Below are 16,609 nucleotides of genomic sequence, written 5' to 3'. Positions count from 1 at the left end.
ATCGGCCCACAGTACATCTGGGACATGGGGCTCGACTGATCATGTCTGAAGTCCCCCCACTGTCTACCAAATGTCCATGTACATAAAGGCCCCAAAAAAGCTAAATGATCCCCCTTCTGCCTCACCCTACACCCATCCTAACGAAATATCCTTGAGACAAAAGGTCTTTTCATCCTCTGGATCGTTTACAGCAGTGGTTCTCAACCAGTGGTCCGGGGACCACCAGTAGTCCTTGAGGGGGTTCCAGGTGGTCCCCAGCTAAATGATGGAGAGTTCACCAAATGGACCCTTATATATCTTTAAGCCTCACGGGTCCATTTGGTTTCATTTTACGCTCTCAGGAGTTAAATGATCGTTAGACATCTGCATTACTTAATTAAAGAATTGTTATTTTGATCAACGTTGGCCTGTTATCTCTCCTATGGTACCAACGTCAATACAGCATGGATGGAATTGTGACAAAATCGTATCCAACGATAACAAAATATTCTAAGTCTTGGGTTCTGAGAGTCTAAATGTCATCAAACGGTGGTCCGTGGCTCAAATGCAGAATAAATAATGGTGATATGAAAAGGGTTGAAAACCATTGGTTTATAGCAAAGGGAATGAGAGATATAGAGAGAAGGAGAGAAAGAGAGAGTCAGAAGGAGAGTGAGCAAACACGGAGACGAGATAACTTTTCGCAGCTGTAGAGGACAATCCAGAGGACGTGTCCTACATTGGCTCCTTATCCCACCACCCCACCCCACCCCACCCCCCCTGCATATCTCCCTCATCCTCCTCCTCCTCCACCACCTTGGTGCAGCACGCAGCCTTCAGACAGGAGCGCGGGCGTGGGGAGACGTCGGTCATTTAGACATCTGTCAGCCTCTAATGAAGGAGTTCAATTTAGTGGAAAAATCTCAGACAACCTTGTCTGGCAGGCTGGCTGACAAGCTTTGACCGGCTGCGTGTATGTGTGTGTGTGTGTTTGTTTGTTTGTGTTTTATTTTGTGTGTGTGTGTGTATGTGTATGTGTGTGTGTGTGTGTGTGTGTGTGTGTGTGTGTGTGTGTGTGTGTGTGTGTGTGTGTGCGTGTGTGCGTCATCATTTTCAAATCAATGGAGCAACTATTTTTGATATCTCGCCCACCTTTGGAGTTACATCATGGAAAGGTAACTGCAAAACCCAAACCTCTACCAAAGTGTCCTTGAACTTTAATCACTTACAAAGTCTACTATTTATTTTCAATGGAAGCCAGTCACATGAAGATACAAAGCGACGCCTGACATTTGTAGCTGCTACAAAATGTACAAAACTACAATGCAAGTTGAGTTGGCTTCAACTGCAGCTACAAAACGACCAAGTGTTGTTTAACCGTTTCCTCTCACCTTCGCTCTCCACACAATTTCTGCTTCCAGATACACTGTGTCTCTTTGTAGTTTTTAACACGTTGTAGCTACCAAGGTGAGCAACACAGCATTTAAGCCCTATATACTCTGTCACGTGAAAAATTGCGAAAATAACCAATCTACAATATCACAACACATTGCATCGTGATGCATTGTGAGCTTGTAGATCTGCTATTTTCCAAATGTTGGACTTTTTTTCTAATTGTGAATCTGTGGCTTTTCTGTTCTGATCACAATTAGTTTTGACTTTTGTAATTATGATACTGCGAGTTAGTTCAGGCAGCATACACACGAGAGGTTACATGCATGCTCATTAATATGTGGCTGTATACAGCGTCATGCAAGACCCATACGTCATACACTGACGTGGCAATCAGCTGTCCAATCGGGCGGATTATTTAAGCTCACCTAAGTCTGTGTTCCTTCCGCTTGTGTGTTATGGTTGTTGTCATGCGGCGTTTGCTCCCACCACCACCCCAGCACCACCAGTGGGCTCTGCTATTGGTCTGTTCCCCATGGGGGGTTGTTATTATATATCTATCTCCCTGCTCTTAATGGTTAATGATGGTTGTCTTAATTGTGCTGAGCAGGGAGAAAAATGGAGCAGAGCCTGAACGCCAAGATAAATGATTACATCCACACTTGTATTCTCATTCTATAATATTGGTTCAATCTATTCGGTCTATAATGGTTCAATCTATTCGTGAGTTATCTGACTGAAACTTTATAGTGGAAATACAATACACTGTGCAGCCATAGTGTACACGCGACACGCGTGTTTGAGTGTGCCTGTGCCACGTGTGTAATGCATGCAAACAACCTGCTGTGAAACCTCTATGTTTTACTTAGTAAAAGTATCAATACTGCAATGTAGAAATACTCTGTTACAAGTAAAAGTCCAGAATAAAAAATTTACTTGAGTAAAAGTACAAAAGTATTGGCATCAAAATGTACTTAAAGTACCAAAAGTACAACAATGGTTGAAAATAGCCGATCTACAAGCTCACAATGCGTCGCGATGCGACGCGTTGTGAGCTTGTAGATCGGCTATTTTCAAATAGCCTAGGTATAAAATAGGGCTAAAGTGTTTAATGTATGTTTTATAATATAATCATTTATATCTGCAAAGTAACTAGTAACTAAAGTTTTCAAATAATTGTAGTGGAGTAAAAGTACAATATTTGCCTCTGAGATGTAGTGGAGTAGAAGTAAAAGTATTGGAAATTGGAAATACTCAAGTAAAGTACAAATACCTCAAAATTGTACTTAAGTACAGTACTTAGTTACGTTACACCACTGGTCACATCACAGGTTTACAGAAGTAAACCTGCACACATGCCATATGCATGAACGCACGCACGCGCACACACACACACACACACACACACACACACACACACACACACACACACACACACACACACACACACACACACACACACACACACACACACACACACACACACACACACACAATTACAGACTTAATATGCTCACATGCTGTGCCAGTGCCATTCTATTCTGAATCATCAGCTGGATGATATAATAGAGAAAGAGAGAGAATGAGAGAGAGATAGAGAGAGTGAGTGGAAGAAAGTCTTCCAAGAAAGTTCCATTGTTGTTTTTAAAGCAGGAACTATAATCCTACTATGCCCTTGTTGTACAAAGTGTTAGAAGACAGCCATGAGAGAGAGTTGTATTGTTCACTAGGGTGCAACAGTTAATCAAACTAATCAATTTAATCAATTATAATAAATAATTGATTTGAATAAAATAATTGATTTTCAAGAACTGAAATGCATCGCGTTTTGAGCTTGTAGATCTGCAATTTTTGCATTTTTTTTATTGGAATCCTGAATTTCTTTTTGCTATTTTTTTATTGGAATCCTGAAAAGTAACATTTCTTTTTAATTTCAAATGCATTTAGTTATACTTATGTTAACTTTATGAACTTAAATACAAAAACATTGGACATAAAAAAGAAGAATTGTAATACCAGTCAGACTGAAGTAATTAAGGCGGGTCACGTTTGCATGTTTATAATTGTAACAGCTGAAATCAATAATATATCATCAGTATTCCGATATTAACCTGCGTGGTGGGGGCCGCATGTGGCCCCCGGGCCGCCAGTTGCCCATGCATGCAATAGAATATTCGCTAAAAGGATAACCGATAGTTGCAGCTCTAATGTTCACCGCCGCCACAGTGCCAGCAGAGCTAACTCGGCGCTGCTCAATCATGGCAGCCAGTCAACCGTTTGTGCCCTCACCCAACATGGCTGCCAGTCGGCGCTGCCAGCAACCGGCGGCTATATCTACGATGTGGCCTCGGCCCAACTTTGACTGTGATTGCATCGCTCCCCCATCAGGGCGTCCGGATTGGGGGGAAAGAACGAGAGAGAGACAGAGAGAGAGAAAGAGAGAGAGAGAGAGAGAGAGAGAGGGAAAGAGTGCCAATATAAACATTGTTCCGTTGGCTTTTTACAAGCGAGGGGAGAGCGAGGAAGTTAATAAGCAGGTATTGGTTTTTAACTGCGGCCCGTTTATTGCTTTGCCCTCGAGCGTGCTGGAGTGCTCCACTCTCCACTCTTTTCCCTTCCATCTGCGGATCACCTCCGCTCACCTCTCTGTCTCTCTCTCAGTCCTCTTGCCATCCTTTCATCTCACCTCAGCAATTAAGTCACTGTGCTCATCGTCCATTTGGGTGACTCATCTCGTCTGCCTGTGTCCTGCCGCCTCTCTCTCTCTCTCCCTTTCTTTTTCCCAGGGCAAGGTTGTCTGGTTATCCAACTTTGTCCTATTTCCGATTTTGTCGCAGAGACCATATTCAATGCGATAAACCCTGCAAAATCACTTAAACTTTTTAAGACCGAGAAAGCAGCGTTTGTGTCACTTTAAGATTTATTTGGCTTTGGAAGATCTGCGTTACAAATGTCCGCTAAAAATAAATAAATAAATATATATATACATATTGGCACAAATGTTCAGGATTCTTCAAAAATAGCAGATCTACAAGCTCATAGCGTGGCACTCGGTGCCGCGCTATGAGCTTGTAGATCTGCTATTTTTTTAATAGCCCAACGAAATCTAAAAATGACACACAGATGCGTCCCCGCTCTTAACTCTATAAACGCCATTGACTCGAAAACGCGTCAATTACTACTTAATCCACCCACGCCATTGACGCGTTAGACGCGTTGGATTTGCGTTCATTGTTTAATCTCTGATCGCGCTATGCTGCTTAAAATTCAATGTTATTCTCGAGTTCCACTTACTTCACCCATATCTGCATCCGGTTTCATGGCCTGGGTTCCGTTTCCGGTTTTTGATTATTTTCCCCCGGTCATTTTCGTCCAAAATAGGTAAACAAACGGTTTTTCACACGGTAGAACGGACAAACGGACAGCTTCTCTTCTATAATCTATGGTCTGGGTGACGATCAGTCATCGCCGTCGTGTTCGCGATCGTAATTTTGACGATCAAAACAATCTGGGAGGACGTCACATCCGTTTTCATGGTTTTCCTTGTCTAATCGCTCAAGAAGGTAAACAGTGACACCAGGAGCTGATCAAGCTATCATGTGCTGCTCTCTGGTGGCGGATTTGTGCGGCGTCTTTAAAAAACACTCTGATCAATTATTTTCATGAAAATTTTCAAAATATAAAAATAAAAAAAACACGAAAATTGCTGGCAATGGGGGAGTACTTTATGAAAATACTCTGGCAGTCAAAGAGTTAAAGGGTTAAACCGCGGCCATTCTGTGTCTATTGGTTCAGCCCGTTGTGCGAACTGTGTTTTTCCTTGTCACATGTGATTTGCGACCAAAGGCAGGAGATGAAAGCTGGCATGGATAATGCCTAGAACGACAGAGAATAAGAGAGAGAGAGAGAGAGAAGAAGGGCGATTTCGTTACCATAATCCGAAAAAGTGCTAACGCATGTGTCTTCTTCACGGCTATTTCACACCTACACAGGGGTGAAAGTGGCTTGAAGTTCTTGCCGGAACTATATACCCCAAGCAACCTCCATGTCCTCATATTGTTTTCCTCATTCATGCATCCCTGAACACATTCATTCACTTTCATTATGTCTGTACAGTAATGGTGTAGAAATGGCAAGCACATGATATCATGCCTAGAAAATGATTTATTCAAATCAAATAGTAATGTGTTAATGATGACACAAAACGTCAATATCAATTTCAAACTCAACAATTGGCCTACTTTGCTTTGAAATTAAAAATGACAAATGTGTTAGAAAGAAAAAATTCTATATGAATCAATATCAATATCAAAACTAATTTCTTAGAAATTACAATCACATAAAGCACTTGATATAATGTATAAACGTACAGGAATAATACATCACACGCACCATTTCTAAGCACTAGTGTTTTGCTGTAATCTATTTACTGCTCAGTGATCTGCTCTGGTGTGTAGAGCCCGCCTACTGCATCAGGTCATTTGCACACACACACACACACACACACACACACACACACACACACACACACACACACACACACACACACACACACACACACACACACACACACACACACACACACACACACACACACACACAGGCCGTTTCCGTAACCGTTCTAGACCGGATGTGCAACCTGAAAAACAAACCAAAAGTCCATTCTAGTTCCTCCACGTTTGCGCACCAGAGACAAAACAACAAAACCTGTAACCTGTAAATAAACATCGAAAACAGCACGAGTTATGTTGACGCAAACACACTGGAACGATTTAGAAGCACTTCATAATAAAACGTTCACTTATGTTGACCTAACGTTATTACATGTGTTTTCTTGTTGGACATGCGTTAGTGGCAGGGTTTAATATCGACTTTTAACAGCAATACTCCCCCCCCTTCTTACCGGTACGGTGTGCCACCACAGAATATTTTAGTAGAACGCCGTAGCGGCCCATTCCAGCCCACTTTCACCCCTGCACCTACAGTACATCAAGGGGCGAGTGTGCTAGCTCAAAAGGTGGGTGAAATGGGCTGTGTTTAACACACTTATTCCACGAGCAATTAACATTAACACTATGACTCTGCAAGGAAAAACAAGCTTGACTCCGAGTCAAATGGCGCACAAGCACGGATCCTGCTTATAGCCCTTGCGAGATACCATCAGCATCCACCCTATCCTGCCCAGGAGGCCTATCCACTGATCTGACTGGGGAAGGCGGCCCGGTGAAGGCACTCGACTGGTGAGAATCCAGTTAGCCGGCGCAGCCAAGTAGAGAGCAAGGAAAGGCGCCAATAGCCCCGACCGGAGGATTTAGGGGCCTTTAAATATCCACCGAAGACTGAGAGACAGAAGGAGGCGGTAGGGGGGGGGGAATAAATTCCTATCCACTCCCTCTCTCTCCCTTGCTCCAGGGCTAGAGGAGAGAACAGTGGAGCTATCAGACCAGATATTGTCCTATTGTAGCTAACATTCAAACTAGGGGTAAGAGAAAGAGCTGCATAGGCCGTGTTGGACACTTCTTTGACAATTCTTAGTCATGTAAGTTCATAAAGTTCACAATACATTTTGTGTTGCTGAAGTGTCGGCGAGAGGGGATATAATAGTATAGCTCAAGTACTTTAATCATGATGCTGAAATACTGCTTGTCCACAACTGCATGGGACTGCATACCCCCCCCTCCAGTGGTGGAAAAAGTACTCAAATTCTTTACTTAAGTAAAAGTACCAATACTGCAATATAAAAATACTCTGTTACAAGTAAAAGACCAGAATTCAAAATTTACTTGAGTAAAAGTACAAAAGTATTGGCATCAAAATGTACTTAAAGTACCAAAAGTAAAAGTACTAAATATTTGAAAATAGCAGATCTACAAGCTCACAACGCGTCGCGATGCGACGCGTTGTGAGCTTGTAGATCTGCTATTTTCAAATAGCCTATGTATAAAATAGGGCTAAAGTGGTTAATGTATGTTACGTAATATAATGATTTATATCTGAAAAGTAACTAGTAACTAAAGTTTTCAAATAAATGTAGTGGAGTAAAAGTACAATATTTGCCTCTGAGATGTAGCGAAGTAGAAGTAAAAGTATTGGAAATTGGAAATACTCAAGTAAAGTACAAATACCTCAAAATTGTACTTAAGTACAGTACTTAAGTAAATGTACTTAGTTACTTTCCACCACTGCCCCCCTCCCAATGCTATAGTTATGTATTTCTATGTTTTATGTTGTTGTTGAGAAGCCGCTAACCAAAGACAATTTTCTATTCACTGTGTGGATAGATAATCTTTTTTTTTATTATCTTGAATCTTTGTCTTGTCCAATGTCCACTTGCCATTTCTAAGACTGACTGACAAAAAAAGATATCTATATATTTTACAGTCAGTCATGGACCCTTACGTTATGTTTACGACTCTTTGAGAGATAAATGTGAAAAAGTGTGCAACGGTAGACATACTGACAGATAAACGTGCAATGTGCACTCATACACGCACGCACGCACACACGCACGCATGCACGCACGCATGCCCGCAGGCACACGCACGCACACACACACACACACACACACACACACACACACACACACACACACACACACACACACACACACTCAGGAGCGCAAACACTAGAGCAGAAAAGTGTCAGTGGTATGAGAGGGCTTCGGGGGTGCTGCTGTGAGTGTGCGATTAGAGGAGGTGTAGGCAGAGAGGAGACCTGAGGACGCACACTTACCCCCGTTAAGGTCTTTATGTTATGCAGTGCATTCTGGGCTTCAAGGGCGGCTTTCCTTGTGTAATATGTGACAAAACAGCAGCCTGGGGGAGAGGGAGAGAGAGAGAGGGAGACAGGTAAGTAAAAAGGAACAACAAAGAGATATTTACTTTCTTCATCCACTCGGACTTGCCGGTCGACATATACGCCAGACGAACGAAGGACAAAACAACCCGACAGAGAGGAAGAAAATATAGTTTTGGATTCACTTCAGTGGTACCAGTGGTGGAAAAAGTACTCAAATGTTTTACTTAAGTAAAAGTATCAATACTGCAATGTAGAAGTACTCTGTTACAAGTAAAAGTCCCGAATTCAACATTTACTGGAGTAAAAGTACAAATGTATTGGTATCAAAATGTACTTAAAGTAACAAAAGTAAAAGTACTAAAATGTTTGAAAATAGCAGATCTACGAGCTCACAACGCGCTGTGAGCGTGTAGAGCGTCTATTTTCAAATAGCCTAAAATATAAAATAAGGCTAAACTCATTCATGTATGTTTTATAATATAATAATTTATATCTGCAAAGTAACTAGTAACTAAAGTTTTCAAATAATTGTAGTGGAGTAAAAGTACAATATTTGCCTCTGAGATGTAGTGGAGTAGAAGTAAAAGTAGCCTATTGACAATTGGAAATACTCCAGTAAAGTAAATACTTAGCTACTTTACACCACTGTATGCACTGTATGCACACATACACAGACACAGAAAGAGAGAGCGAAAGCGAGAAGAGGGGGCTGTCTCATCATTAATCCTTCCATAATCCCCGCAGAGGAGGGCTGAAACAGTGGAGCTGTGGGCCATTCTCAGTCAGCAGCAGCACAGAAAACAGAAAACAATTAAAACTGCAGAGTCAGTCAGACAGAGACGGCAGGAGACACCGACGTCAGACACGTGGAAATGACTCTATTTGGGCTGTGCGGGGCATCTCCCCGTCATATCCTGGACATCTGCCCTTATGACACATGCCCTGCAGTGCATCTCAGGGTAACCGGAAGGCTCGCCCCAAAACACGCTCGCCCCCATTTCTAAGACTGACTGACAGCTGCACTGACAGCCATTACAAAAAATATATCTATATATTTTACAGTCAATCATGGACCCTTACGTTACTTTTTTGACTCTTTGAGAGATAAATGAACACTCCAGATTTTGAGGACGCACGCACGTAAGAACGCACGCACGCACGCACGCACACACACACACACACACACACACACACACACACACACACACACACACACACACACACACACACACCACACCCACACCCACACACACACACACACACCCACACCCACACCCACACCCACACACACACTGAGGTTACGTTTAGGAATAAGGTTAGGTTTAGGCATAGTTTACTGAGGTTACGTTTAGGAATACCAGGTGAATACCGCCGGATTTGCCCAGGGGCGACTGTGTTTTGGGGCGAGCGTTTTGGTGTTCCATCTCAGTAGTGCGCACATCTGGAGTAGGTTTAGCATATCCACACATCCCAAAGTCCCTTTGATGAGGCGGTGAGGCATAATGCAGCTGAATTCCCGCGGAGTCCTCTGAGTACCGGGGGCTGCTGAGTAATTGGCCCTTAGCCTAGCATTAGCAACGTGATGTGCATCACGATTTTGTATGGTGCGAGCGGCCCGGGCCGGCGCATTAGCGGGATAACTCTTAGCTTAGTGCTAGAGCACGGCTGTTATGATTCCCGCGCGAGCAGGATCTCTGTTAACATAGCTTTGGAGGTATTATGATTTGGTTGTCGAACAAGGTGGCGGGAGCGTTAACTTGCAGAATGCTAGTGGTGTTTATTACGCTTTGTGCACCAAGCTAGTGCACGGCTAATGCAGCCGGTCTGCGTGTCGGACAGGCAGAGCACGGTTGCACTATTATCCTATATTATAATACATATATACCCATTTATAGTCAGGGGATATTAGCAGAATATTTTCCAATCTTGGAATAAATTCCTTACCAAAAAAAATCTTCGCCAATGTGTTTGTAAAGGTGTCTAGTAACACATCTCACAAAGACTGAAATGCAGTCCCCCTAGGAGAATTTTTGACAGCTCCTTAAAGTTGGGGTACCCACCATAACCTTGGTTAAAAAAAAATCAAAACAAAAATCAAAATTTAATTCTGTTTTAAGTAGCATGTGAGGGGTCAAACTAGGGTGTTTTTATGATTCTGAATCCATTGCAAGCATTTGTTTTGCACCAAAACCACTCCTTGGGCTAAAAACGGCCATAGCCATCCTTTTCCAGGTATATTTTTTGTGTAAAAAGCCCATTGAGATTGGGCCGTTTTTAGCCCAAGGAGTGGTTTTGGTGCAAAACAAATGCTTGCAATGGATTCAGAATCATAAAAACACCCTAGTTTGACACCTCACATGCTACTTAAAACCGAATTAAATTTAGATTTTGTTTTGGATTTTTTTTTTAACCAAGGTTATGGTGGGTACCCCAACTTTAAGGAGCTGTCAAAAATTCTCCTAGGGGGACTGCATTTCAGTCTTTGTGAGATGTGTTACTAGACACCTTTACAAACACATTGGTGAAGAATTTTTTTGGTAAGGAATTTATTCCAAGATTTTTTTAATATCCCCTAACTATTAATCCAGGAACGCATCTGTGTTATTTTTTATTTGAGCTATAACCATTATTTTATACTTTTGGCTATTAAAAAATAGCAGATATCCAAGGCACTCGGTGCCGTGCTATGAACGTGTAGATCTGCTATTTTTGAAAAATCTTGAAAATGTGTGCAAATCTTTCAATATATATATTTTTAAAGCAAACATTTGTAACTGAAATCTTTGCTTCTGGGGGTCCCTGGAACAAAACATTTTCAGATGGGGGTCGGGCCAACTACACATACCTTTGGAGGTCCTTGACATGCAAAAGCTTGAGAACCACTGATATAGCAACATAGGTTTTTCAGAAAACTGTTAGGATTTAGAAGACATTTTGTAGAATCGGAACCTCAGGCCTTAATGGGTTAAGATTCCAGTTGCGTTTCAAAGATTCCAGTTGTGTTCAAGCAGGCCTCTGGTGTGGGATTAGCAATTCCAATAGCGCCCGTATGGGGCTAGCTCATTGGTTAGCGGGGTGAATTACGATTCCGATGGCATTTTGCATATCATGTGTATACGTGGGAGGGTTAGCTTTTGGTGTGGCGTTAGCGATTCCGCAGGCATATAGAGTGTATACGGGGAGGGTTGGCTGTTAGCGGGGGCCTTAGCACTGCTTTTTGTCATTCCCATGGTGTAGCTGGGGCCTGAGAGGCTCAGCCATGCAGCATGTGGCGGAACGTCCCAGGTGGTGGGCTGTCAAGACAAGGATCAAAGAGCAGAGTGGACCTCACATGCTCACACACGCACACGCACACACACACACACACACACACACACACACACACACACACACACACACACACACACACACACACACACACACAAGCTTGTGTTCTCTGCAGAAGTGTTGCACCTATTTAAGAGTCAACGCACTCCCAGCTCAACACACAGCCGTGGTGAGCCAATGAGAATATATTATGTGTTCATCTTTATGTGTGGCTTTTCTCCATGTTACCAAAAGTAGCATCTTTTTGGTAACAACCTCCCGGCCAAATACATAAACGCAACACTGCAAATGAACCACTTAAAAGCCGGGCACACGCAAACCGAGAGAGATATGCGTCTACAAGGAGAAAGACGTGGAGTGAATGAGAGGACTATTGACATGGCAACCTGTATGGAGGCTTTTGACAGCCGAGGCTTGTCGATATGTGGCGAGAACATGGCTGTCTGTGTCTTCCCAGACATTCATCCGTTACTTACCACAGCAAGTTTAAAAATAGCAGACATAATATGAGCTTGTAGATCTTCTATTTTTTTTAAAATCGTGAACATTTATGCAAATCTTTGAATATATGCATCTTTTTAAACGAACATTTTTAACTCCAATATTTGCTTCTTGGGGGGTCCCTGGAACAAAATATTTTGGGATGCGGGTCGGCGGCCAAATACATATCATTTTGGGGGTCCTTGACATGAAAAAGTTGGAGCACCACTGATATAGCAACGTGTTCCATGTACTGTTAGGATTTAGATATTTTTTTTTTGATATGTGGAAATAGTTGATCTACAAGCTCACAACGTATAGTGATGGGAGGCATTGCGAGCTTGTAGATGAAATACGTTTTTAATCACAAAATGTAATACATTTTCACCTAGAATGACATAAAATAGACGCCAGCTTGAAGTGGTGAACATGGATGAGTAATTCATGTCCGTTGGGCAGACAAGTCTGTGTGTGTGTGTGTGTGTGTGTGTGTGTGTGTGTGTGTGTGTGTGTGTGTGTGTGTGTGTGTGTGTGTGTGTGTGTGTGTGTGTGTGTGTGCGTGCTCCCCTCAACACAAACATTTACCTGAAGGCTGAGATGGCTCAAAGTTGTTGTAAAGGAACACTCGAGTCGAAACACATACCACACACACAAACCCAGTGTAAGAGGGGGGAAATGCATAATACATCCGTGTGTGTGTGTGTGTGTGTGTGTGTGTGTGTGTGTGTGTGTGTGTGTGTGTGTGTGTGTGTGTGTGTGTGTGTGTGTGTGTGTGCGTGTGCGTGCGTGCGTGTGTGTCTGTGCGTGTGTGTGTCTGTCTGTGTGTGGCTATGCCAGTGCATGTTTCATGTGTATTTCATGTGTGCTTGAACACTGGTGCGTGATTGGATGGGTGTTTGTGGAGAGAGGAGAAAAAAAGGAAAAAGCATGGGAATAACAGAGGCCGTGAATGGAATGGGAAGCAGCGCAGGGAGCTGCTTGGATTCATAAATGCTTCATGGAGACTGAAGTAGGCCTTTGACTGACTGAAAGGCTGCGCCCCCCCCCCCCCCGCCTCAACCATACCAACCACCGACCGCAGGTCAATGCAGGCTTCCCAAGCCAGGTTAGAGGAGGTGAGAGCCGGGTTTGAAAAGGTAAGAAGAGGGGGGTTCTTAGTTGTGAAGTCAAGAAGCTGAATAGGCTCTATGCACAGCAGACATAGAAAGAAGAAATTGGGGCCTCTTCCTTGCTTCCTTCACAGGTCTTACCAATTATAATAATGAAGGCTCAGTTCCATTCTGGACAAACAGAGTCAGGGTGCTGATGGTGTCCATGTTGGCTCACTGGAAGCACTCTGCTACACCAGTGGGTCTCAAAGTGTGGTCCAGGACCCCAGGACTGGTACCCTCATGGTTCCTTGAGGGGGTTCCAAATGGCCCCATATGGGTGTGTAACTCTGAGAGTGTACAAATGGAACCACGGACAAAAGGGTCCATTTGGTTCCATTTGTACACTCTCAGAGTTATGGGGGTCCTTGAAATAAATAAAAAAGTTTGAGAACCACTGTGCTACACTAAATGGAACAGAGCCTACCGCTTTGCAATACGACGGTATCGCGTACCTAAAATAGCTGTGAGCTTGTAGATCTTGCTATTTGCGCTGCAAGACACCATCGTACAACACAGTATAAACCGTGGAGGCTTATGACTCGCATTATCCCTTTCTGCACCGTGATTCAGCGAAAACCCGCCGTTAGACCCGCCCTACCTGGCTCTGATTGGCTTTCTGTCAGAAAGCGGCCAGGTTAACTAAAAAAACATTCAAAAGCGTGACGCAACAGCAAGGCTGATTGTTTCTCAGCTCCAACATGGTGACCTGAAATGCAGTTCGGGACCGCGGACATTTGGATGCCGTTTTCCGGGTTCGGTTTGAGAACCGTTACACTCCTGCTCTTTTACCCCACATCCCAAGCACCCCACAATAGACCATATTCACACGGCGGCCATATTGGAATTTAACATTGAAAGTGCCACCCCGTTGCCGTGGAAACGGGGTGGCACTTCATTGACTTAATAGGAACATGGCCGCCGTGTGAATATGGTCTATGGGCCATGGTGTGGTGTGAAGCCCCCCCCCCCCCCCCCCCCCATCTCCTCCAGCCCTTGGGGCTCCGCTCAACTGCTGACCCACATTAACTACACTCTACTGCAATTACTGCTCACACGGCCCTCTGGGTGGCATGGGACATACTGTACACGCTCTCTCTCTCTCTTTATACTACTCTCTCTCTCTCTCTCTCTCTCTCCAGTCCTGACATTGACTGACAACGTTGGGAGAAAAGCGGAGAAATATTGTGCATTTGATTTCGACAGTAATTAGAACAGCGATCAGGCAGATGGAAAAAAGGGAGTGGGCAACAGTGTTGATTTTGACAGCAAATTTTGATTTAGTTTTAGTCATAGTCTTTTGAATAAAATTCCATTTAGTTTTAGTCATATTTTAGTCATCTGAAATGTTTTAGTTTTTGTCTAGTTTCAGTCGACTAAATATCATAAGGTTATAGTCGACTAAATCTACAGTTGATTTAGTCGACTAAAATGTATTTTGGCGGTGCCTTGATGGCGTCGTAATGGCTGATTTTACACTTGGTTGGTTGCATGCTGAAAATAGCCGATCGACAAGCTCACAACGCGTCGCAGCGCGACGCGTTGTGAGCTTGTAGATCTGCTATTTTCAGAGCGCAACACCCGAGCGCAACCAAACATAAAATGACTGTCTTTTAGTTCTACTGGATCTCTTCTCCACTAGTCCCTCACTAACATTTTAGTCTAGTTTTTATTTGTTGACGAAATTGTCAATATATTTAGTCTTAGTCATCAGCTTAGTTTTTATTTCGTTTTTATTTCGTTTTTGTCAGTGAAAAAAGGTAGTCGACGAACATTTTTCGTCATACTGTAGTTTTAGTTGACGAAATCAACACTGGTGGGCAGGGCAATACACAGAAACAAATGCTGGGTGTACAAACGTAACACTCTGGTCCCTATACTTACATTTGCACACTCTCAGAGTTAAATTAACACCGAGGATTAACTGTGTAGGCTGACGACTTCAAACAATGCTGTGTTCCTGGCAAACAATTGGCTTGCGTTCTAATCCTGTTTCCACAGGACCCACACCGGCTCTCAGCACTTCAGAGGTATATAATTTATATACAATCCACTAGTTACTTTGGTGGAGCACCACCAATGTCACCCTGCAAATCCCCCCCCCCCCCTCCCTCCCTCTCTCCCTGCAGCACACACGAGCACTTTCTGGAATCAAAGCTGCCTTCTGGCCGACCCCGAACGCTTAGAAAGATCCCAGCCCAGAAAGATTCCAGCCTCACTCTGTGCTGCGAACCCGGCGACCGACCGAGTACTGAGGCATGCAAAAGTATGAACACACACACACACACACACAGACAGACACACACACACACACACACACACACACACACACACACACACACACACACACACACACACACACACACACACACACACACACACACACACACACACACACACACACACACACACACACACACACACACACACACACACAGAAAAACAAATGTGACAAGCAGGCACCAACAAAAGACACAGTGACACAGGCACGTAGATACCCCCCCCACACACACACACACACACACGCACACATGCCCACATACACAAATGTATGTGGCACAATCCCCTATCCCATTTAAATCCACCTGCAGTGTGGCTCTCTAATTGGGCCCGGGCTGTCCGCTAACAAAGCTAACGTCTTGTTAAAGGCAATATAATTGCCTGCTTTGCTTTAGGAAAGAATGAAATAAATAAGTCTTGCGTCTCAGGTCGGCCCTGTCTCAACTGAATCCATTAAAGCAGATAATTGCCTTGGACGTTAAGCATTGAGCGAGAGTATGCGGCTGGCTTGTAATTTCAAAGCAAAATGTCTGCAACTGGACTGCAACTGAAGCTGCTGGATACCACAACAGGAAAACTCTGCAAGAGAGATTTCATCATGGTGGTGATGGAGAATCAAATTCTCTTATAGCTGACAAATTTGTGTGTGCGTGTGTGTGTGTGTGTGTGTGTGTGTGTGTGTGTGTGTGTGTGTGTGTGTGTGTGTGTGTGTGTGTGTGTGTGTGTGTGTGTGTGTGTGTGTGTACACGCACACTGGCTGTGTCTTTTTGTCTGTGTGACTGAACACATTTCGTTGTCTAAATGTGCTTGAAATCCTGTGTGTGCGACTGTGCGTGTGTGTCAAAATAGACGTGTATTTCTGCCTGTGTGTGTGTGTGTGTGTGTGTGTGTGTGTGTGTGTGTGTGTGTGTGTGTGTGTGTGTGTGAACACATTAGTTACTCAAAGCTTGAAATGATTTTGCAATTGTTCCACTCCGCACAGAAATTGAATTATATTGTAGCTGTTTTTGCGTTCAGAGATAGCTTTCCTGAGCCAGGGGTGAATACAATAAAACTCTGGATCATCTCATTGCTTTTTCCATGAGACAAAACTGAACGCTACAGCATACTCCAACTCGCTGTCAGACGCCTATTAAGACCAACACTTGCGCCAAACCTAAGTTGAGTGAGTCACCTTTCTCCTCAACACACTATCCCTGACATCC

The 16,609-nt window shown here is 43.5% G+C and overlaps 1 protein-coding gene across 5 annotated transcripts in view; it reads right to left on the bottom strand.

The window, feature by feature from the left end:
• Positions 1-16,609, bottom strand: part of celf2 (cugbp, Elav-like family member 2) — a 205,601-nt gene that overhangs the window by 47,433 nt on the left and 141,559 nt on the right. For all 5 annotated transcript variants that reach the window (XM_080421552.1, XM_080421553.1, XM_080421554.1 and 2 more), the window contains exon 6: positions 8,104-8,186. In XM_080421552.1, the coding sequence (XP_080277678.1) occupies positions 8,104-8,186 (83 nt within the window). The remainder of the gene's footprint in view (positions 1-8,103; positions 8,187-16,609) is intronic.

The sequence above is a fragment of the Gymnoscopelus braueri genome (assembly GCF_963280865.1).
Source record: "Gymnoscopelus braueri genome assembly, chromosome: 23".
NCBI lineage: Eukaryota > Metazoa > Chordata > Actinopteri > Myctophiformes > Myctophidae > Gymnoscopelus > Gymnoscopelus braueri.
The sequence above is the reverse complement of the archived record's forward strand: the minus strand, read 5'-3'. Positions and strand labels throughout refer to the sequence as shown.